The sequence below is a fragment of the Myxocyprinus asiaticus genome, chromosome 35 (assembly GCF_019703515.2).
Source record: "Myxocyprinus asiaticus isolate MX2 ecotype Aquarium Trade chromosome 35, UBuf_Myxa_2, whole genome shotgun sequence".
NCBI lineage: Eukaryota > Metazoa > Chordata > Actinopteri > Cypriniformes > Catostomidae > Myxocyprinus > Myxocyprinus asiaticus.
This window is the reverse complement of record NC_059378.1, coordinates 16,089,612-16,114,956: the sequence shown is the minus strand read 5'-3', so window position 1 is coordinate 16,114,956 and position 25,345 is coordinate 16,089,612. Positions and strand designations below refer to the sequence as shown.

Here is a 25,345-nt window from a genome sequence, read left to right as displayed (position 1 = left end):
AGGTGCAGGCCCTGGACAATTACTGCCTTTAATTTTGTTTACAAGAAAGATAAGTCAGATAGTGAGATTTAAACTTTCCTTTGTTTTTCTTTTAGGTTAATAATGTTAGTCTCTGTTCTTCATATATTTTAGAGAAACACTAAGCCTTTTTGCTTAAAAAAAATTCAATTTTTTTTTTTTTTTTTTTAAGTAGAGGAGAGCAGAGAAAATGTTAATGCTTATAAATGTAAATAATGTAACATTGGTAATAACATAATGCACATGGCAATGAATTCATTGTGGCCTTATTAGATATGTGGACGCACAATTCAATCCTCTACTGTACCTAATCGAACAATGGATTGTGTCAGTAAAAAATGAACACAATTATTTTTTAAAAACCTGTTTTGAGCAGTTTCAGTAAAAATATTGTCATGTTTAATTTTTGGTTTGGGTGGAGCTTTAAGCCCAAAGCATACTTAGGTTTTGACACAAACGCTTAGCGTATACATACAGTCGAATGCGAGCTTGTCAAGTATACTTCATATATCTGTGCGAGCGTTCACAGAGAAAAAAACACATCGTGTTTCAATTATCCCTGCTCTCCCCTACATTGGTCTTTTGGGGGATTTGGTCCCATAGCTGCTGGGTGATGGAGTTTGGAGATACAAAGGGCCTCCTCTCTGCTTTGGTTGTATGCACTTAATTGAACACTGAGGTTGTGAGCACTGCTTCCTTCTGTGGTGAACCATCGGACCAGATGACATTCCATGAGCCAGTTTATGACAGAGCCCCTCTCTAACTGTCAAGGCAAAGAATTTTGATTGGATCATGGCAAGACCAACACAAACAAATGCCAAGCATAGCCATCAGAGATGCTGCTTGCACAACTACCAGATACTTCAGAAAGTAAGGCCCTGGACCTTCCAACACGTTGGAAAATACTTCTCATTGGTCCATAAGTGGTTTCTTAGCAACCTCTCACACCCACCATCCAAAGGTTTGCCTTAATACTAGAGTTGAGATAAAGACCATAAATATCTTCAAGACCTCTCAAAGCAGCATTAACTTACCATGTTGCAAAAGCTGAAACAAAGAAGCCACAAAGACAAATCTTTACACACAAACGTTTATTCCTAACATGGACACCAACTGCAACACATCCACATCCATGTTTGTTCACAGAACTGTTTATGTAAATTGCAGTTCCCTGTCTGTCACTCACTCAACGCTGTGTCGATGTAGTGACACTTGAGAGCCCCAATCACCTTTGCTTTATTCAGAAAAGGCCAATGAAAATTGGTGAGTGGAATTTGCATGCCGGTCTCTGCCCCGGACATACGGGTATAAAAGGAGATAGCGTGCACCACTCATTCAGACTTGTTCCACCTGGAGGAACCGACCAAGGCTCCCTTCCAAGGCATGTACGTTTTCTTCATTATTAATGGCGAAGGCTTATAATGCCATGGGTCAGGCCACCTCCGCCCTGCATGCCATGGCCATCCTGCAGGTCCACCAGGCCAAGGCGCTTAAAGATCTACACGAGGGTAGGACCGACCCAGGGCTCATGCAGGACCTGCGCACTGCGACTGACCTCGCTTTATGGGTGACGAAAGTCACAGCGCGTGCCCTGGGCTGGACGATGTCCACCTTGGGGGTCCAAGAGCTACACCTGTGGCTCAACCTTGCGGAGATGTGTGACGGCAAGAAGGTCCGCTTTCTCGATGCGTCCATCTCCCAAGGGGGGCTCTTTAGTGACATTGTCGAGGACTTTGAGAAGAAGCAGAAGCAGACGGAGGCCATTAAACACATCCTGCTATGGCACAACTCGGCCGCCTACAGACCTCCGAAGTCACACGCTCCATCTACCTCTCACCAAGGCTGTCCTCCTGCGGTGTTGGCTCCGGCTCCCCCACCATCTGAGCCCGCACGCTGGCCTCTGAGAATAAGATCCTCCTGCGGGAAGGCGGCACCGCCTGCCTGTCAACTGGCCGCCAAGATCCCCGGACAGGCTTTGAAGCGGCCCTGAGACAGGCGATGCGGCTACTGACTCTGACTGGCCTGACCCAGGTGAGCGTACGGGCCCCACTCCCGCCCCTGGGCCAGCACGAGGTGAGTACCTTCATAACATCGCCGGGTGCCTTCTGGGCCCTGGCACCCAATTTGTCAATAAAAGAGCAGATTCCTCATTCCCTGGGTCATCCTCCTATGCTCAGCCCCTCCGGCCCTCGTGCTCACGACGGCCAGGCACTGAAAGTCCTTCCGGTCAATGAGCAGAATGCGAGTATCTCATGTTCCCTTGTTCTCCATCGAAAGAAAGCCACAAACAGGTAAGTGCTGCGGCTCTTGGGGCCACTCACCCTCCCAAGCCTCCGGCCACCATTGCGGGCTCGCGGGGCAGCACGCATCCCCAGGACGTCCTTCCCGGTGGGGTATCTGCTCTGCCTCACTGTGAACCTCCCACCCCGGGCGTGATAAAACCAATCGCCCCCCTGGTGCCGTCAGTGCAGAGGCTGGGAGCCTGGTTAATGCTTTCCAGCCCGTCGCGATGGCTCATCAGGATGATCCGTCTTGGCTACACAATCCAGTTTGCCAGATGGCCACCCAGGTTCAGTGGCATTCTACCCACCGCGGTGCAGGGTGAGGATGCCTTGGTCCTTTGGGCGGAGGTCGCCACCCTTCTAATGAAGGGAGCGATAGAGCCCGTCCCCTTAGCCAAGTCACACAAGGGCTTTTACAGCCCTTATTTTATGGTGCCCAAGAGAGAGGGTGGGTTGCGCCCAATTCTGGATCTGCGTGCCTTGAACAAAGCCTTACACAGGCTTTCGTTCAAGATGTTGACACAGAAGTGCATCCTGGTATCAGTACGACATCAGGATTGGTTCACGGCCATCGACCTGAAGGACGCGTACTTTCATGTATCGATCCTTCCTAGACACAGACCCTTTCTTTGGTTTGCCTTTGAGGGATGAGCATACCAGTACAAGGTCCTCCCTTTCGGTCTGTCCCTGTCTCCTCACTTCTTTACCAAAGTCGTGGAGGCTGCCCTGGCCCTGTTAAGGTAGAAGGGCATTTACATTCTCAATCATCTCGATGACTGGCTGATCCTAGCTCACTCGTGAGATCTATTGTGCGCACAAGGACCTTGTGCTTCAGCACCTCAACCGACTGGGGCTTCAGGTCAACTGGGAAAAGAGCAAGCTGTCCCCTGCACAGACCATCTCTTTTCTCGGTATGAAGTTGGACTCAGTCACCATGATGGCACACCTTACGAACGAGCATGCGCAGTTGGTACTGGCCTGCCTGAAGTCCTTCAGGCGGAGGGTAACGGTGCCGTTGAAACAATTTCAGAGGCTCCTGGGGCATATGTCATCCTCGGAGACTGTACTCCCCCTCGGGTTGATGCATATGAGACCGTTCCAGAACCGGCTACAGACTTGAGTCCCGAGGTAGGCATGGCACCACGGCACCCAGCGTGTGACTATCACGCCACGGTACCACCATACTTTCAGCCCTTGGTCAGATCTGGAATTTCTACGGCCAGGGGTTCCCTTAGAGCAGGTCTCGAGGTGCGTCATGGTCATGATGGATGCCTCGAATTCGGGATGGGGTGCCGTGTGCAACGGGCAGGCAGTATCGGGGCTCTGGCAGGTCCCCGCCTGCAATGGCACATCAACTGCCTAGAGATGCTGGCAGTATCGCTGGTCCTGCGGAGGCTTCGGCCATTGATTCAGGGCAAGCACATGTTGGTCCAGATGGACAACACAGCAACCATGGTGTACATAAACTGCCAGGGCGGTGTACGCTCACGTCGCATGTCGCAACTCGCCCACCACCACCTCCTTTGGAGTCAGCAGACATTGAAGTCTCTGCGAGCCACTCACCTCCCGGACGTCCTCAATCATACAGCGGATGTGCTTTCACAACAGGTAACGCTCTGCGGAGACTCCACCCCCACATGGTCCAGCTGATTTGGGAGAGATTCGGGGAGGTGCAGGTGGAACTGTTGACCTCCCGAGAGTCCTCTCATTTCTCCCTTTGGTACTCCCTGTCCGAGGCTCCCCTCAGCACGGATGCCTTGGAGCACAGCTGGCCACGGGGACTGCGCAAGTACTCGTTTCCCCCAGTGAGCCTCGTTGCACAGACATTGTGCAAAGTCAGGAGGATGGGCAACAAGTCTTGATGGTTGCGCTGTACTGGCCCAACCGGACTTGGTTTTTCAGACCTAATGCTCCTGGCAGTAGCCCCTCCATGGCACATTCCCCTGAGGCAGGACCTTCTCACTCAGGGGCAGGGCACACTCCAGCACCCGCGGCCAGACCTCTGGAACCTCCACATTTGGCTCCTGGACGGGATGTGGAAGACCTGCTAGGTGATAGACGTGATCACTCAGGCCAGAGCCCCCTCCACGAGGTGGCTGTACACTCTGAAGTGCTGTCTCTTTGCAAATTGGTGTTCTTGCTTCAGGGAAGATCCTCAGAGATGCACGGTCAGGTCTGTGTTGTCCTTCCTACAGGAGGTGCTGGAGAGATGGCTGTATCCCTCCACCCTGAAGGTGTACGTGGCTGCTATAACAGCACATCACGATACACTGGATGGGAGACCCTCACAGCAGCATGACCTGATCACAAGGTTCCTCAAGAGCCTAGGCCTCCTAGGCCGTGCCTGATTCCCTCTTGGAATCTCTGTGTGGTCCTACCTGCCCTACAGAGAGCCCCTTTTGAGCCCCTGGAGCAGGCCGAGCTCAGCACTCTGTCACTGAAGACGGCCCTCCTGGTGGCGCTCACCTCTATCAAGAGGAATGGGGACCTGCAGGCGGTTTCTGTCACCAGCAAATGCCTGGAGTTCAGGCCGGCTCACTCTCATGTGACCTTGAGACCCCGGCCTGGTTAAGTGCCCAAAGTTCCCAACACTTCCTTTCAGGATCAGGTGGTGAAACTGCAAGTGCTCCCTTCAGAGGAGGAAGAACCGGCCTTGTTGTTGCTGTGTCCAGTTCGCACCCTGCGCATCTATCTGGACCACACAGAGCTTTAGATGCTCTGAGCAGCTTTTTGTCTGTTTTGGAGGACAGCAGAAGGGGAAAGCTGTCTCCAAACAGAGGCTGGCCCATTGGATTGTGGATGCCATTTCTTTGGCTTACCAATCACAAGATCTGCCGTGCCCCTTGGGAGTCCGGGCGCACTCCACTAGAGGTGTTGCATCCTCCTGGGCACTGGCGAGGGGCGCCTCTCTAACAGACATATGCAGAGCAGCGGGTTGGCCTACACCCAGTACCTTTGTGAGGTTCCACAACCTGCGCATAGAACCGTGTAAGGGGGTTCAGTGGAAAGGAGGCGACGAGAAGCAGATTTCCTGGTTCAGGTAAGCGTTTTATTCTCCTCACTGCAGCAAATACACTCTTTCAGGGCTTTCACGCTGTTCAATAATTCACTCTAAAAATAAACAAACTACTTACAATAATAAACTCTCAGCTTCGCAATAATAAACTCTTGGCTTCACAATAGGGTCTCTGGTGCCCAGGCTCTCTCTCTCATCTACTTGCAGTGTGGCTCTATTTATGCCTCTCTCCCTGTGCTCACTGAAATTAGAGACAGGTGTTAGGCATAATTTAGCTCAGGTGTAAGCGCACTTACCACTTTCTCTCTCTCCGGAGAGATTCTTGACCACGCCCCCGCTGTCACATATCCCCACCGCCCGACTCAGACCGGGGCAGCATCCGGCCTGCCTACCACTCCCCCCCATTCCTGGAAAGGAAGTCGGCGACAGCCATCTGCGCTCCTGGTCTGTGGACCACCTTGAACTTAAACGGCTGAAGAGCCAGATACCAACGGGTGATCTGGGCATTGGTATCTTTCATGCGGTGGAGCCACTGGAGTGGGGCATGATCGGAACAGAGGGTGAAGGCCCGCCCCAACAGGTAGTATCGGAGAGTGAGGACCGCCCACTTGATGGCGAGACACTCCTTTTCCACGGTGCTGTACTTAGTTTCCCTCAACGAGAGATTACGGCTAATGTACAGCACCGGGCGCTCCTCCCCTTCCACCACCTGTGAGAGTATGGCCCCCAGCTCCCTGTCTGAAGCATCTGTCTGTAAAACAAAAGGGAGAGAGAAGTCAAGTGACTGTAAAAGTGCCCCCCTGCAAAGTGCGACTTTAACTTGCGTGAACGCCCGCTGACACTGCTCCGTCCACTGGACCGGGTCTGGAGCTCCCTTTGTAGTGAGATCAGTCAGCGGGCTGGTGACATCCGAATAATTAGGCATGAACCTTCTATAATAGCCAGCCAGCCCCAGGAACTGTCTCACCCGCTTTTTGGTCTTGGGACTCGGGCAGGTCGTAATAGTCTTGTCAATTTGGGGATGCACCTGCCCATGGCCCAAGTGGAACCCCAGATACCGTACCTCCACCCGCCAAATCGCGCACTTCTTTGGGTTCGCTGTGAGTCCCGCTCGGCGCAGCGATCTCAGAACCGCCCTCAGATGTTGCATGTGCCGCTGCCAATCATTGCTATAAATGATGATTTCATCTAAATAGGCAGTGGCGTAAGCTGAATACGGTCTGAGGATTCGGTCCATGAGACGCTGAAACGTAGCCTGGGCTCCAAACAAACCGAACGGAAGTATCACAAATTGGTGTAATCCAAACGGTATGGAGAAGGCGGTTTTTTCACTGGAAATTGGTATCAAGGGGATCTGCCAATAACCCTTCGTCAAATCCAATGTTGAATAAAATCGAGCAGTGCCCAACTGATCGAGCAACTCATCAATGCGAGGCATTGGATATGCATCAAATTTAGACACCGCGTTGACTTTCCTATAATCCACACAGAACCGTGCAGACCCATCGCTCTTAGGCACTAGAACAACTGGGCTGGACCAATTGCTGTGGGATTCTTCTATTACCCCCATATAGAGCATTGCATCCAATTCTTCCCGAACGATTTTCTTCTTGTGTTCGGGTAATCGATAGGGGCGGCTACGTAGCATGACCCCCGGCTCAGTCTCGATGTGGTGATGGATGAGGTTTGTACATCCTGGTAGAGAGGAGAACACATCCGCAAACTCCTGTTGCAACCTAGCAACCTCCGCGAGTTGACTCGGTGAGAGGTGGTCTCCGCAAGTGATCGGGGTGAACTGTTTATGTTTTGAACTCACCTCCGGTCTGAGCTCCGCCTTCTCGGGAACTACCATAGCCAACGTCACGGGGACCGCCTCCCTCCACAATTTCAGGAGATTGAGGTGTTATATTTTTGATGTGTGCCCCCTCTATCGGTTAGTTTAACCTCATAATCGAGATCTCCCACTCGTTGTGTGACATCAAAGGGTCCTTGTCACTTGCCGAGTAATTTAGAGCTCGATGTGGGAAGCAATACAAGCACTTTATCTCCCGGTGCAAATTCCCTTAGCTAAGTTCCCCTGTCATCCAGTTGGCGCTGTCGTTCTTGAGCTTGGAGCAAATTCTCCAGTGTTAGCTGCCCCAAAGTGTGGAGTTTTGCTCTAAGATCAAGAACGTATTGAATTTCATTTTTACTCTTTGAAGGTCCCTCCTCCCAGGCCTCTCGCAATACATCAAGCATACCGCGTGGGCATCGCCCATACAGCAGCTCGAATGGGGAGAAGCCAGTGGAGGCTTGCGGAACCTCTCGTACTGCAAAAAAGAGGGGGTCGAGCCATTTATCCCAATTTTTAGCATCGTCGTGCACGAACTTACGAATCATGTTTTTGAGGGTTTTGTTAAATCGTTCCACCAGGCCAACCGTTTGAGGATGGTATACGCTGGTGCGAATCGATTTAATACTCAACAACTCGTACAGTTCACGTAGAGTCCGTGACATAAACGTTGTGCCCTGATCGGTGAGGATTTCTTCCAGAATCCCCACCCGGGAGATTAAGTTGAAGAGTGCCTCCGCAACACTGCTTGCTGAGATGTTGCGAAGAGGCACTGCTTCCGGATATCGCTTTGCATAGTCCACTAGGACCAATACAAAGCGATGTCCACGTGCTGACCGTTCTAATGGCCCGACGAGGTCCATTCCAATTCTCTCAAAGGGGACCTCGATCAAAGGAAGAGTGCGCAATTGCGCTTTTGGGGTGGCCGGTGGGTTAACCAGCTGGCATTCGCGGCATGCCGCACACCACCTGCGGACATCGCCGCCAATTCCCGGCCAATAGAAACGGGCTATTAGACGGTTCAGTGTTTTCCTTTCTCCTAAGTGACCCACCATGGGATTATAATGAGCCTCCTGGAAAACCATTTCCCAATGGCTCCGTGGAATCAAAAGTTGGGTTGTATCCTCTTTAGTCTGAGCGTCCTGTGTCACTCTATACAACCGCTCATTTATAATCGCAAAATAGGGGTATGAAAGGGCGATGTCTGGCTGGAGTTGTTGACCATCGATGACTATCACTTGGTCGAATGCGTGTTTGAGGGTTTCGTCTCGTGACTGCTCCAAAGGGAAATCCCCCTCAGGGAATTCCCTGAGAAGAGGAGGGGCTGCAGCCTCTCCCCCTCTCTCATCATTATGATGTGGAGCTGTCGAGGACGGCCCTGGCTCCGCCTCTCCTGCCAGAGCATCGCACATTGCACATCTCCCTAACTTCATACAGGACCCATCCGCACAAATTCCCTTTAATAAAACTCTAAAATCAGGCCAATCAGTCCCCAAAATCAGCAGATGGGTGAGGCAGGAACTAACCGCGGCCTCCACTCTATGCTTTTTCCCCGGAATTTAATCGTCAGGGTCACCATCGGATACTTGTGAATATCCCCGTGCACACATTTCACCCTCACCGTTTTAGTTGTGTCCAATGCCTCGGGTTGAACCAAGCATTGGTGGATAGTGGTTTGATTACTTCTGGTGTCCACCAACGCTTGGTGAATACCCCCCTTGACACTTACCAGTATCCGGTACGCTCCGGCTTGGTCGGGGGCAGCCTGGGGGAGGTCAGAGACCCGCACCACCGTCCCCAGCTCCATCAGAGGGCACTGATCCCGGATGTGGTCCGGGTCCCCACACCTCCAGCAGGCTGGCCCAGGTGCTATGCCCGCACTTGGGTCGGCGGGTGCCCCCCCCCTGAGGGGGAGAGCGGCAGGGCATCGGGATAGGGGAAGGTGTCGGCTCCCACACCCGGGGAACTAGTCTCAGTGGCTGAAGTCCTCCTCGTCTGCGTGGATCAGGAACGAGACCTGGAGAGAGAGCAGAACGAGAGGAGATAGGGGAGGGGAATGAGACAGGGGGAAGAGAGAGAGAGTGGGAGGGCTCTTCCGCCCTCGGAATCGCCGCCATGTGGTCCTCCGCAAGCTGGATGGCTTCCTCCAGCGACACCGGGCGGTGGCACTGGACCCACTCCGCTGTCCCTTTTGGCAGTTGATGTATTAAGTGCTGCAGTACCACCTGGTCGATGATCCTGTCGATGCCGCGGTCCCCCGCTAGCAACCATCTTCGGCAGGCGTCGCGGAGCCATTGGGCGAAGGCAAACGGGCAGTCGGAGCTCTCCAGCTTCAGGCTCCGGAAGAGTTGACGACTTTCTTCCGGACTCCGACCAACCCGTTGCAGGATGTCTTTCTTTAAGTCTCCGTAAGCCAGGAGGCTCGTCGCTGGTAGTTTTTGAGCCACGAGCTGGGCTTCCCCGGACAGCAGCGGTATGAGTTGGGCCACCCACTGGCCGAGCAGCCAGCCCCAGATCTCGGCGGTGTGCTCGAAGAGATCCAGGAATGCCTCTGGGTTGTCCGCCGCCCCCATCTTCTGTAACGCAGGCGGGGGTAAGGGTGTGTGGGTGTCCGGGGTCCTGGATGAGGAGGCTCCGGATCGCCTGTCAGTCCTCTGCTTGAGCACGCATGAGCTCCACAAACCGGCGGTCTTGATCTTGCTGGAGCTCAAGCAGGGATTGCTGGTGGCTCCGATGCAAGCCAGCGAGGGCTTGGAAGATCTCAGCCAACTGGGAGGACTCTACGGGGCGAATTCCATCCATCTTCAAACTTTTTCCAGGGTTTCGGCACCAGTGTAACACTTCTCAGTGGAAGGAGGAGGCGAGAAGCATCTCAGAGTTATTTCTACTCCTGATGACGTCATGGTTGAGGGCCGTTCTGTTGTGTGCCTCATCCAATAGGAGTTGAGAGTTCGATCCTTTAGTGAGCAAGGCTTCATGGGATTTGTAGTCTGTTTTGTACTCCCTTTGTTTGATTTTGGCGCAGTTTTTATCAGTAAGATTTATGACTTTGTATGTGGGCCTCAGTTAGGTTTTACGACTGTGTTAGGCCTGCCTTTGTCTTCTATCTGAATACATGAGGCCCAACACAGTTCAACCACTTGCATTTTTTCCATCTTATGCACTGTATTTACCAATTTATTTATTATAACCTTTAGCATATTAGTACCATTTTGTAGTTTTTATTAGTTATTCTTGTTTATCTTTTTGTAAATAAAACTCATTTTATTACAACTGTGTGTTCTTTGTGTTGATGATACAGAAGATCTATAAAGGGTTAGGCCGAATCTCATGAATCCTTCAGATTATTCAGATGACCAACTCCCTCCAATTTACAACATTTTTATTTATTGAATGGTCCATTTGGATCATTCTTTTACTGTTAAGGTGAAACTCCTTAGCTGGTGCCCCGAGGATGGAGGAAGGGGCCATCTGATATTAATAATCACATACACCTTAAGTGAAGTGTGATCAAAAATCACCACATACTTTGGTGTCTTGCATGAGGCCCAGTTCATTTCAATTGGTGCCATGGTGATTACTTTTTGATGCTTGAGCTGTTGAGAGTGATCATTTGTACTCATTTAACATTGATTGTGTTATATAAAAATGTAAAGTTATACAGTGATGAAATGTTTCTTCAACACCCTGACAAAGATAAAGCTAGTGTGTTAACATGGTTATAAATGTAATCTTACATGGATATTTACAATAAGTGCAATCAGATGGACAGAAGGAGAGCACTTTATATTCCTTTGAAATGTAAAGAGTTCTTCACTCTAATAATGCATTACTGCATCTAGTTGTGGAATGCAAATTAAAAAATGAATTGAGGATTAAAGTGAAGAGTTTTTGTTCATAGAGGACATGTCTCCACTCTCTGTGTGGCCTCTAATGGCTCTGCATAATAAGGGTGGTATTTAACATTCTTCTCAAAATAATGTTTAATTACAGAGTGGATATTTCTTTCTGCTCCTCATTCACATAGATGTGAAAACAATTGTTATTTTCCTCTAGCTCTTTCGAGCCGCCGGGGTGAGATGACTTGTGAAAGGAGCCAACATTCGTCTAGAGGAGCGATGTGTTCTCTGAAATGCATGCCCTCGTTAATTTCATTACCTTAATGACAACTTCTAAGTACATATAATTCATTCCAAATGTTTTGCCTCTTCTTTGGGGTTAGACAGAGCACTTTTATAATGCAAATGCAGACATTATTGATAAATCTCACCTTTCAATGGTCTCATAGTTTCTCGATATCAACGAGATGTACTCTACTGCCTGTAATCATGTTTAATATCCCCCAGGCCCAATGAAAAATAAATTGAGCTCAGCTATATTCCCATGTTGTGTCGCCAGGCCTTAAATAGCATTTCATTTGACCCCATGTCATCAGCCAGCCATACTTGCTTTACTTTAAATAACAAACTGGATTCTGGTTTAAAAGTAATAATGACAAAGGGATGCCACGACCCCCATCTGCCATGAATTTGTTTTGAATTATTTCAGTGCTCTGACACCAATGCTGTATTGGTGCATGATTCATAGCTGGCTAACATATGTACTTGTCCCCCATTATACACATCTTGAGATATTCACTTTGTTTTTAGTCTTGTAATGCTATATGTAATGAATGTGACAACAAGCTTTGTGGGGAAAGTTACAAAGTGGCACAAAGTTACAAATCTGAGGCTTGTTGTTCTTCACACCTAGACAGCGAGAGGGGTCAATCTGACACTACCTTGTTCCATTTTAAAATGTAAATGCAGAAGTGGTGGGCGTTCAGTATGGGAGCCCAGAGGATTTGAGACGAGTCCAAGCTAGAACAAATGTGACCAGTAAAATAGCACTACTGAAGCTCGGACAAGCACCTTTGCACCTTTGCTTTACAAGGTATTTTCTTTTTAATATATATACTGTATATTAGCCAATATGAGCTCAGTATGTTTAATTATGTGCTACTTATGTATCAGTTCACTTATTGTTTTGCCTATGGAGTAAGAATAATAAACTAGTTTTCCCAATGACATTAAAAACTGAGTAAGATAATAATAATAATAATAATAATAATAATAATAATAATAAGCAATTATCGGGCAACAAGCAACAGCACCGCAGGGCCTTTAAGGCTATGTTCTGGACTATATTAGGCATTTCTCAAACATTATGCAACAAAGACAATGCACAAATTGCATACAAAATGTCAACTCAATTGGAAAAACAGTAATGTTGTTACATCCACTATAATTTTGTCATTGTTATAGTGCCACCAAGTGGCCGAGCCCCATTTCTTTATACATTTGTCCTCAGAATGAGCCCTTATATAAGTGTGCCAAATTCCGTGACAATATCTCATTCCGTTTAAGAGTTATAGCTGTTGAAGTAGCAGTGACTAAGTCAACTACTTATATTTTGCATGCCGTTGACACGTAAAATCAAAAGTACATTTAAAAAAAATAAATAATTACTCATAAATAGACTCCAGAGAATCTTGTGGCACTTGTTTGGTTGGGACTGAGTGAAAAACCTAGGACTAGTTCACAAAAGTAGATTTTTTACGTAATCTCAAATATTTAACGAATGGTTTGACGGACATCATTGGTTCTTGAGGCAAAGTTGTTCAGAATGAGAAGAGCTATCATCTGAAATGAATTGCTTGTGTTTTTTTAAAACACTGTGTTATATACAACTGTTAACACGCACAAAAATAGTGATATTAGATTTTTTTAAACTTTGCACAGACCTCTTAGGCCAAGAGTCAAATAGCTCCACTGAGTTTCATTCCAATTGACCTTTGTTAACCTTGTCTAATAGCTGCTGAAAGCTGAAAGCTTGAAATGTCCTCATATATATTGATGGCACCTGAGACAAAGACACTGCTTGCAAAGTTTGAAGTCAGTCAGACCAATGGTTCCATAGTTACAGCCATGGTTTTCCCTGTTATAGCGACACCAAGTGGAAAAACGACGCATATTTTTTTGTGCGTCCTCAGAGCCTATACACAAGTATGTCAATTTTAGTGAAGATATCTCATTTCGTTCTAGAGTTATAGCCATTTACGAAAAAGTGGCCATGCCTACTTCCTATGTTTTCATGTATCGTAGCTAACGTGAATAAGTTCAAACTTTTTAAAATCATTATTGATATTGACACTCCATAGAATCGTTTGGCATTGTTTTGGACCTGATCAGACGAATGGCCTAGGACTAGTTCGCAAAAGTAGGTTTTTCAAAAAACCTACCTCATGGCAGAAATGAAATTGGAGACATACATTTTCTTCATCTTGAGCCACAGATTCCATTGATATAAGACAAATGGTTAAAACGTTATGGCCATTTTTCGAAATAAAATTTTTTGCTCACTATAGAACCACCGTCTGGCCAATCGGGGCGAGACTTTGTGCCTGAGTAGCGACAGTGAGTACTACCTTCTGACCAAGTTTCATGTCTCTACGCCTTATGGTTTGGGCTCCACGATCTGTTTTAAGGTCGTGGATAATAATAATAATAATAATAATAATACAAATCTGAGCAAAAACAACAGGGTTTCTAGCACTTCATGTTTGAACTCCTAATAAAAAAAATCTGAGCAAAAACAATAGTGTTTCTAGCACTTCGTTCTTGAACCCCTAATAATAATAATAACACATCTGTAATTATCAACAAAACAAAACAATCAACAAAAGTTTGAATAGAGTCCGTACATTGAGCCCAAATTATCAGGAAGGTATAAAACTATCCTTACTAACTTACTAACTAACTGTCTTGCAGGCACTGTAATTGAGTTTTGCATTATTATGTGCCTATATATATATATATATATATATATATATATATATATATATATATATATATATATATATATATATATATATATCACAAAAGAATCACTGTACTTTGACTGTACTACAAAGTAATCATCAACATTTTTCTGACATTCTCATTCATTGTAAGAGGATGCATTAAACCATTTAAATAGATGCTAGTCACTCATTAATGATTACATTTGATTGACTTAAGTCTCCATGATTATTTAAGTTGCTTTTAATCATGACATAAATTTAATCAGGTTACATAATTAAATTACTGTGCAGCTGTTTGGGAAATCGTTGTGATTAATGAGTAAACAAATGTTGTAAAGTCATATATTTTACCATTACTTACAATGTGAACCCATCTCTGAAAACCTCCGCCAAGACCATTACTTTAAACAGAGGTGATTGATTGATTTTAGCTTTTTTTTTTTTTTTTTTTTTCTGTCAATACTGTAACAGAGTTCTCTGTAATTGATATTTATTAGTGGGTAAGACCCAGGTGATGGGTGATGTACTATCAACCGCTGACTTAAGGAAAGACACATGTTGGCTTTGTTGTCTTTATGACTTTCATTGCTCAATAAGTTGTTCTCTTTTGAGGAATGTTCAACCTGATCCATTATTACAGTGCATTAGAGAGATGAAATATTTATAGTTTTACTCTTAATATACAGTATTATTATAGTGACATCTTCAAAATGTATGTACTATTTTTAATCCCAAAGAAATTCATGTCATTTAAAGCATATTTAAAAGCCCATTAATTAAAGCAGGATATGGTTATAAAAGTATGTTTTAATTTTTCATAAGATTTCAGCTTTTCATTAGATTTGTAATGAATTCAGATGCCTCATAAGTACAGTTCCAGAGATCTGGGGCTCCACATTTCTGCTGTGAAATACTCAATGTACATCCCATCTTCAAGGACGCAGGAATAATAGCCTTTAGAAAGTGAACACAAAGAAAGGTCTTTTGATATTACATTTAAAATTTTAAATAACTTCTGGTTGAATTTTGCATGTCTTAACATGAACATAGCGATGCAATACATGAAGTGTCCATGACTTACAGTGCAACAGTGAATTCCTCATAGAATTCATTTAAATAAATCATCAGTGAAATCTGTATAGGTGCTTGCCACCTTTAACAATGTTACAATATCTCGTCTCATTCAAATAGCATAATTAACACACAAACTTGATGAAAGATATGAGACATTGGCAAGGTTCTAACAAAGACTTAAAAAAAATACTCTGTTGAGGCAAAATCCCACTAGCTGACCAAAAGTCTTGATTTTGGTGGTGGTACCACACCCTCTGATTGTTTTGCTGAAATCGCACCCTCTTCTGTCGAAGGGTCTGTCACACTCAGTGATTAAGAATGGAAGAGGGGTGATAGATTAAACAACTTACATTTTTCTTCGATTCCCTATCACGGATGGCAATGCATCAGATAATCAATACGAAGCTGTCCAGCAACTACTTAAATTAAGCTTATGACTCAGTTTTGGCTGAAAATTCAACTAGTGGGATGCCTGCCTTATAGAGTTCAAAAGAGAAGCACGTTACTCCCTATGTTTTTTTATTATTATTTCTTATTATTATTACTTGCAGTATTTTTTTTATTTTTTTCTATAATAGTTTCAGTTGTTCTGACTGTATTGATTAAGGTAATATTGTCTGACCTTTGGGACTAACAGACTCTTGATTTGAATTCTAGCCCTGTGCCTGCACTCTTAGCTGTCATTTGCTTGGGAAGAGTTATTGATTTTCTTTAAAGTGAGTGCTTATGCTTAGTCTGCGAGGATCAAGCTTTTTGACTGCTCCTCCTCAGACAATTAGCCCAGAGAATGATGGCTCTTTTGATCTGAGACCCTAATCTACCATCTCTGTTGCAAAATATGCTCCTGCACTGCATGAAAAGTAGATCATAGCACAAATAAACAAACACATTTGACTATGTTTTTGGTATTAACAATTGTATATGTTTTTGGGAGTTTTATTGTGTACATGTCTGCATATCCTTTCACAATAAATCAAGAATTATAACTCATGTTGTTATGCTTTTCAGCATGAAACAATAAAATAAAATAAATAAATAAAATAAAAATACAATAACAATATTTACTTCCAGGTACTTTCTTGTTAGCAGGCCCTAGGTTATAGGAAAATTGTCTGAAAAATGCTCTCACATTTAAACCTGTGCTTTTAATGGGGATAAGGCTACCTTAAAGCTAAAATGTGTAATTGCTGTGCCACTTGGTCACCAAATGGAATTGCAAAAAAAAAAAAAAAAAGATTGTTTTCACCTTAAAATGCTCTGTAATGAAAGATTTGCTGTGTGTGTGTGTGTGTGTGTGTGTGTGTGTGTGTGTGTGTGTGTGTGTGTGTGTTTGACACCAATATCGTTGTCTTGTTTATGTTTTAGTCTTTCTACAGTATTTGCTATTCTGTTCTCCCTACTTTCCCCAGAAGATTTCCCCAGGGTGCTGGAAAGTTTCTGTCCTGCCCTGAAAGGGGAGAAATGGAAATATATTAGGAGTACAAACATTTACTGTATTTTTTGTACATGCTTCCCCTGAGTAAATCAACAACAGCTAAAAATGGAGCCTTTCTACTGAAATAATGCTAATGTCACACCTCAAAATTACCTCTTGAAGCAATACTTGAAAGTATATTTAGATATATGGGCAGAATCTATAGATATATGGACCAAATAAGCATTAGTTTTAGACCAACATTATGGTTTTACCATGGTATGCAATGTTTCAATACGTCTTGATGGAATTAGTTAGACTAAAAGTCATAACATGCAGTTCTGTCAAAATTTACTTACTGTCATGTTGTTTCAAACCTTGTGTTGTGTGGAACACAAAATGACATGTTAAGCAGAATGACAGCTTCAGTCATCCGCTTTCTTTATATTTTTTATTTTTATTTTATTTTTCATTCAAAGTATAAAGATAAAGATATGAAAAAGATATGATAAAGAATGAAGACTTAGGTTGTAATTCTGCCAAGCATTTTTTCTTATTATTTTTGGAAGAAAGCCCACAGAAGAACCACTTTGGACGGAATGTTTATTTTTGGGTAAACTATCCCTTTAAAATGGTTTTCTTCCTGATCGGATCCTTTAAAATTAATTTGTTTGGTTTAACCTAATGTAGTCAGGTTGATTCAGTCATATTAAAGAATATTTTTGAACATTAAAACTACTTTATTATTTTTTAAAACACATCTGTTCCGCGAGCACTTAACCAACCCACACTAATTGTAAATGAAAAAGGTTTCCAAGCTTCATTTTCAGCCTATTACATGCTTGTTTATCTTTATCCCAGGGAGAGGGTTCTGGCTGGCTTTTCATATGGACGTCAGGTGCTAGGGAGTTTCATTTACACATCACCCAATGGTGCATCTGCCTTCACATCAAATGTGCCTGTCTGCTTGACACAAAGTCTAACCACTGGCACGGCTGGCACGATCAACATAAATGACTTGCCGCTGTGCATACGGCACCATTAGCGGTCAGAGTGGGATTGTTGACTAGACATTCAAGGCAAAAGGGGACCTTTGAACAGTCACTCAGATTATACAAATGTCTTTACCCCTAAGAAGTAAGAATGCAGTTTAAGTTTATTTACATAGAGATCATTGATTTCAACATGAACTCATTGATATTCTTAAGTATGCTTACACAAAGTGTTGTTCTAGCAAACAGACCTTTTTTTTTTTATTGACAACATCTAAAACGTAAACACGTTTTAAATTGTGATGGCACACACAAATCAGAATATTAGTGAAACACATTAATGTTACACCGTAACGTAGACCATGTTATATTTTAGATTTATTGAGCTTTGGTGTGAGACAATGTGGATTGGCCATTTGGTTGAGTTGTTGGAAGCTCTCAACAGCAGAATGGCTCAGTGCTCCTGGCTCTCGTATTCCAAAACACACACTCCGACACAAACCAATACTGAAATTGCATGGGTAGACTCATTACTTATAATTTTTTATTGTCCTCCCACGGTGTCAACCAGACACTTTGATTCACACAAACTATATAGATTGCACTTTATTTATGATAAAAGCACAGTATGTGCATGTAGGAGGGCCTCCAGGAAGAAGGTTGAGATAAACAAAACAAAAAAATAAAAATAATTATGAATGTCAGTGAATTATTAAAAACAAATATATCACATGAAGTGTCCTTTATTTTAAAGGAAAATAGCACTTCTCAGCACCCCTTCTGAGAAAAAACATTTCACAACAAGAATTTCATATTTCAAAACAATAGATACACAGATGAGCCAAAACAGTTGGTCCTCCTCGTGCCGCCAAAACAGCGCCGACCTGCCGAGGCATGGACTCTGCAAGATCCCTGAAGGTGTCCTGTTGTATCTGGCACCAAGACATTAGCAGCAGATCCTTCAAGTCCTGTAAATTGCGAGGTGGAGCCGCCATGGATCGGACTCGGTTGGTCCAGCTCAATCGGATTGAGATCAGGGGAATTTGGAGGCCATGGCAACACCTTGAACTCTTCATTATATTCCTCAAACAATTCCTGAACAATGTGTGTAGTGTGGAAGGGCACATTATCCTGATCATGTAAGAGGCCACTGCCATCAGGGGAATACCATTGCCATGAAGGGGTGTACCTGGTCTGCAGCGATGTTTAGGTAGGTGGCACGTGTCAAATTGACATCCACATGAATGGCCGGATCCATGTTTTCCCCGCAGGACATTGTCCAGAGCATCACACTCCCTCCACAGGCTTGTCGTCTTCCCACAGTGCATCCTGGTGCCATCACTTCCCCAGGTAATTGGCACACACATACACGGCCGTCCACGTGATGTAAAAGAAAACGTGACTCATCGGACCAGGCAACCTTCTTCCAGTGCTCCAAAGTCCAGTTCTGACACTCACGTGCCCATTGTAGGCGCTTTCGACTGTACAGGGGTCATCATGGGCACTCTGACCGATCTGTGGCTACACAGCCCCATACGCAGCAGGATGCGATGCACTGTGTGTTGTGAAACATTTCTCCTATAGCCATCATTGAAATTTTCAGTGACTTGTGCCACAGTAGACCTTCTGTAGTTTCGGTCCAGGCGGGATTGCCTTCGTTGCTCTCGCGCATCGATAAGCCTTGGGCACCCAACAAAGTTAAGACAAGAAGTAGTTGGACACTTTCTGGTCACCAAACATAGTGTAACATATCCATAGTTAATGAGATAAACTACACCTGTGATTACTCGGGTAAAATACATGTGAAGGGGAACTGACTTGACCAGTTGGTCAAAAGTAATTAAAAAAAAAAAAAGAAAAAGTTAGTTTTGAGAAATCAAACAAACAACAACAACAACAAAAAAGAATTATAATACAGCTACATTAAGTGTGAGTTAAGTGTCCAAGAGTGTTAAAAAAATAAATAAATAAATTAGGGCCACTGATTGTCTATTTCACTTGTCTACATTGTTATATGTTAAGAGTGTATAGTTCGTGTTATTTGTGCCTTAAGAGTTTGCTCATTTCTATCTCCACAGCTCTCTCTCCTGGCAGAGATTGGGTTTGGTGGTTCTCTTTTGTATGTGGATCCCTGTGACAGCCCCTTTGGGAATAAGACATTTGGGGTGACTCTGAACCCAGGTGGGAACCCCTCTTTTCAAGAACTCCCCAGGAGCGGTATGTTTCTGCAACTTCCTTTGTACTTTGACATGTCTTGCTAAAAATCTTTTTATATAGACTGATATTCAGAATGTAATCTATGAGTCTAATGGAGGTATGGTCCTCTGAGACCAGGGCAGCACAATTAGGAATGTGGAGAGAAAGTGATCTTTGTTTTGCATCAGTTTGTTTGACAGGTAGATTGCAAACTCATTTAATTGGTTAAGAAGTATAATTCAGAAATCAATAAAATATTTTCCTTTTCACAGTGAAGTCATTCATAGATTAATCTTTCAGAATATGAATTTATTAAAGAATGTCTCATATCTTTAGTAATTTGGTGGTCCAGCTTTACTTTCAAGGCAAATAATTTTGATTATGCTATTAATTTTTGCAAAAAAAGATAAAATCACATCAAGGAACAGTGAATGAGAGAAATATGACTACAATTGTTGGATGTTTATGACATAATGAACTTGGACTACTTATTTACTAATTAACAACATTCCATTTCAGAATATATTTCTGAAATGATGAAACAAATGGCCATAACTAGAGTTATGACATCTAGACTGTGCATCTAAAAGTTAGTCTGATAAAATCTCTGTCCTTGGTCCTTAAATTTATTTTTTATTTATTTTTTTTGCTGCTTCAATAGCTTAAAAAACATTGATGCATCAGGTTTTTACATATTTTTTTTCCCTAATGTTTAGAAAACTTTATTATAAAAAAGAAGGAAAAGAAAGTAAAAAAAAAAAAAAAAAAAAAAAAAAAAAACCTTGATAACATACTTCAAGCAGCCTCCATTGAAAAAAAAAAAATATTCTGTATATATATTACATTACGTCTGGGCTCTGAGACCCCAGGTATGAAACACATTTCTACATGCTAAGATTCTCTGTTTTGTGTACACAGTATTATCAAAAACAAAAAACTTGCACACTCACTGTTCCAACAATAATTTGAATCCAAAACCATGTGAAACGTTAACCACATGGTTTTGGATTAAAATTATTGTTGGAGCATTAAGTGTGTGAGTTTTTGTTTTTGATAGTATTATTTTTTTTGACTCAGCACCTTACAAAGTTTGTTTTTGGTGTGCATGTGTTCTTACAAACAAGCATTGCTGCTGTCCATGGTGCTGAATTGAGACTACTATATTTAGGAGTGCTGCCCATGACAGAAGACCTTAGCGCAACCCTGGCTGACCCTGGCTTGCTGCAGCCAGGATCACTGGGACGTGTCATTACTGAAGTGATAGCATGGGCTTATAGCAGGCCATCAAGTCAGGGCACGATGGAGACTGCAAACAGATGTCTTAGCAGATGTTTCGTGCCTGTTCCCTCTTCAGTATAGCTCTATGTCTGTTCACTCGGCAGACAATTAAGGCATTTCTGAAGGCTGTTTGAAAACAAATGTTCAGTTTTGCAAATCCTTTCGGTGGTGCTAGTGGCAAAAAGTATGTGTACCCTTTGGGAAAAGCTGGTTCCCTGTCTGTCACTCACTCGACGTTGTGTCGATGTAGTGACACTAGGGGTTCGATCTTGAGAGCCCCAATCACCATTGCTTAAAATAGAAAAGGCCAGTGAAAATTGCAGAGTGGAATTTACATGCCACTCTCTGCCCCGAACATGCGGGTATAAAAGGATATGGCGTGCATCACTCATTCAGATTTTTTCTTCGGAGCTGAATGCTTGTGTGTTCGTCCTCTCACCTCATGCTACGCTGTTGTATTTTTTACGCCGCATATCAGCGGTCACCCTCGCACGGTCGAGTGTGGTGCTTCCCCTGGGCGCTTCGGCAGCCTGAGTCTGTGGGTGCTAAAAGAGTATATTCGAAAGAGTATATTTCCTCTAAAAGAGCTTACGCAAACGCTGGGCATCTTTTTAAAGATGTCCTTCCGCGTTTGCGCTACTGGATGTGGCCATTATCTCTCCCCTCTGGATACCCATGAAATCTGCCTCAAGTGTCTGGGGCGCCAGCACGCCGAGGTTGCTTTTGTGGAAGGGTTGTGTTCTCATTGCGAGAACATGCCCATGAGAATGTTGCGGTTGTGGCTCACTTCCTTCTTCATGAAGCAAGGAGTCACCATGGTGCTCCCCGACCCGGTCCATCCTGGGCTGACACTCAGCAGTCGGCAAGCACCGCGGGCAATCTGGATGTGGACATGGGAGTGTTTCCGCCAGCTCAGCCCCCGCGGACCTCCCATCCCCCAGCACGCTCATTCTGTCTGGACGAGCTATCGAGCGATGCAGGCGGTCTGCCTCAGGGCGGGCTTAATGTGTCGTTCGCGGCTCGCGACAAGGATGAGCTTTCTGTCGCTGCATCGGAGGGTGGGCTTCTGCTATCGGAAGTGGATGAATCTTCTGAGCTCCCGCCCATGGGCGGTAGAGCACAGGATGAGAAGGACACTGAGATGGCAGCCATGCTTGCCTCGGTGGCTGTGAACATCGGGCTGAAGTGGAACCCTCCACCCTGCCCTGAGCATTCGCGGCTGGATGATTGGTTTCTGGACTCACCAGATGCCTGTCCTGGTTCAGTGGCATCCTCTCCACTATGGTGCAGGGCGAGGGTGCCTCCGTCCTCCGGGAAAAGGGAGCAATAGAGCCCATCCCCATAGCTGAGTTGAGCAAGGGCTTCTACAGCCCTTATTTTATCATGCCCAAGAGAGGGGGAGGGTTGCGCCCAGTCTTAGACCTGCGTGCCTTGAACAAGACCTTACACAGGCTTCCATTCAGGATGTTAACGCAGAAGCGCATCCTGACATCAGTACGACATCAGGACTGGTTTGATGCCATTGACCTGAAGGATGCGTACTTTCACGTATCGATCCTTCCTCGACACAGACCTTTTCATCGGTTTGCCTTCGAGGGACGAGCATACCAGTACAAGGTCCTCCCTTTCGGTCTGTTCCTGTCTCCTCACATCTTTACCAAGGTCACAGAGGCTGCCCCGGCATTGCTGAAGGAGAAGGGCATACGCATTCTCAATTATTTTGATGACTGGCTAATCCCAGCTCACTCATGAGATCAATTGTGTGCACACAGGGACCTTGTGCTTCAGCACCTCAACCGACTCTGGCTTCGGATCAACTGGGAGAAGAGCAAGCTCTCCCTTGTGCAGAGTATCTTTTTTCTCGGTATGGAGTTGGACTCGGTCGCTCTCAGGGCACGTCTTACGACCGATCATGCACAGTCAGTGTTGACCTGCCTGAAGACCTTCAAGCAGAAGGTAGCAGCACCAGTGAAACAATTTCAGAGGCTCCTGGGGCATATGGCATCCTCGGCGGCGGTTCTCCCCCTCGGGTTGATGCAAATGAGACCACTTCAGCACTGGCTACAGACTCGAGTCGCGAGCAGGGCATGGCACCATGGCTCCAATGACACATCAACTGCTTGGAGTTGCTGGTGGTTTTTATTGCCCTGAGCAGGCTCCGGCCGTTGATTCAGGACAAGCATGTGTTGGTCCGAACCGACAACACAGCGACCGTAGCGTACATAAACCACCAAGGTGGCGTACACTCGCATCACATGTCGCAACTCACCCGCCGCCTCCTCCTTTGGAGTCAGCAGAACTTGAAGTCTCTGTGAGCCACTCACCTTCTTGGTGTCCTCAACCGTGCAGCGGATGCGCTCTCATGGAAGGTAACGCTCCGTGGGGAGTGGAGACTCCACCCCCACGTAGTCCAGCTGATTTGGGAGAGATTCAGGGAGGCACAGGTAGACCTGTTTGCCTCCCAAGACTCCTCTCACTGCCCCCTGTGGTACTCTCTGTCCGAGGCCCCCCTCAGCACAGATGCCTTTGTGCACAGCTGGCCTCGGGGGCTACACAAGTATGCATTTCCTGTGAGCCTCATTGCGCCGTACTGGCACATTTCAGAGGCTCCTGGGGCATATGGCATCCTCGGCGGCGGTTCTCCCCCTCGGGTTGATGCATATGAGACCGCTTCAGCACTGGCTACAGACTCGAGTCGCGAGCAGGGCATGGCACCATGGCTCCAATGACACATAAACTGCTTGGAGTTGCTGGTGGTTTTTATTGCCCTGAGCAGGCTCCGGCTGTTGATTCAGGACAAGCATGTGTTGGTCCGAACCGACAACACAGCGACCGTAGCGTACATAAACCACCAAGGCGGCGTACACTCGCGTCACATGTCGCAACTCACCCGCAACCGGACCCACAACCGGACTTGGTTCTCGGATCTGATGCTCCTGACAGTAGCACCTCCCTGGCGCATTCCCCTGAGGCAGGACCATCTCACTTAGGGGCAAGGCACGCTCCAGCACCTGCAGGTGGACCTAAGGAATCTCCACGTTTGGCTCCTGGACGGGACGCGGAAGACCTGCTAGGTCGTAAAGCGTTGGTAGACATGAACACTCAGGCCAGGGCCCCCTCTATGAGGTGGCTGTATGCCTTGAAGTGGTGTCTTTTCGCTAACTGGTGTTCTTCACATGAGGAAGACCCACAGAGATGCGCCATCAGGTCTGTGATGTCTTTCCTTCAGGAAGTGTACGTGGCTGCCATAGCAGTTCACCATGATACACTGGACGGGGACCCTCACAACAGCGCAACCTGATCAACAGGTTCCTAAAAGGCGCGAGGAGGTTGAATTCTCCTAGACTGCGCCTGATCCCCTCTTGGGATCTCTCTGTGGTCCTACCTGCCCTACAGAGAGTCCCCTTTGAGCCCCTGGAGCAGGCCAAGCTCAGCACTCTGTCCCTGAAGATGGCCCTCCTGGTGGCACTCACTTCCATCAAGAGGGTGGGGGACCTGCAGGTGCTCTCTGTTACCAGCGAATGCCTGGAGTTCGGGCCGGCACACTCTCGCATGATCTTGAGACCCCGGCCCAGTTACGTGCCCAAAGTTCCCACCACTCCTTTTTGGGACCAGGTGGTGAACCTGTAAGTGCTCCCTCCAGAGGAGGAAGACCCGGCCTTGTCGTTGCTGTGTCCAGTTTGCACTCTGCGCATCTATCTGGACCGCACGTAGAGCTTTAGATGCTCGGAACAGCTCTTTATCTGTTTGGAGGACAGCAGAAGGGGAAAGTTGTCTCCAAGCAGAGATTAGCCCATTGGATTGTGGATGCCATTTTTCTTGCATACCAATCTCAGGACTTGCCGAGCCCCTTGGGAGTCCGGGCGTACTCCATTAGAGGTGTTGTGTCCTCCTGGGCACTGGCAAGGGGGGCCTCTCTAGCAGACATATGCAGAGCTGCAGGTTGAGCTACACCGAATAATTTTGCGAGGTTTTATAACCTACGCATGGATCCGGTTTCGACCCGAGTGTTACGTGGTAACAGCAGGTAGACCGGGTGACTGGTTGGGTGTACCGCTTGCATTGTACCTTTCCCCTTTTTTCAAAGGTGATAATGTGCACTTTTTTGTCCACAACAGATCCCCGTACCAGTGAACTCGGGACGCCTCTTTAATTCCTTAGCACTGTTCGGTGACGAACTCGGCAGAGGAGTAATGCCACCAGGCCCAGTACTCGTGGTATTCCCCTGTTCAGGTGAGCCCATGTGCTCGGGCTCAGTGCTCCATGCATGGTGATTCCCCCTTGGAAATCCTGTATGATGAGTTTCCACTGTTCGCTTTCCCCCCTTGGTGAAACCTGTGTTTCCCCTCATCAGAGCTTTCTCTGTCTCAGCCGCTGTGCTGCATACCCTCTCTGTAGATAGG

The 25,345-nt window shown here is 45.8% G+C and overlaps 1 protein-coding gene across 1 annotated transcript in view; it reads left to right on the top strand.

The window, feature by feature from the left end:
- Positions 1–25,345, top strand: part of LOC127425860 (inactive N-acetylated-alpha-linked acidic dipeptidase-like protein 2) — a 492,025-nt gene that overhangs the window by 226,966 nt on the left and 239,714 nt on the right. The window contains exons 4-5 of the mRNA XM_051672151.1: positions 11,956–12,079; positions 19,522–19,685. Of these exons, the coding sequence (XP_051528111.1) occupies positions 11,956–12,079; positions 19,522–19,685 (288 nt within the window). The remainder of the gene's footprint in view (positions 1–11,955; positions 12,080–19,521; positions 19,686–25,345) is intronic.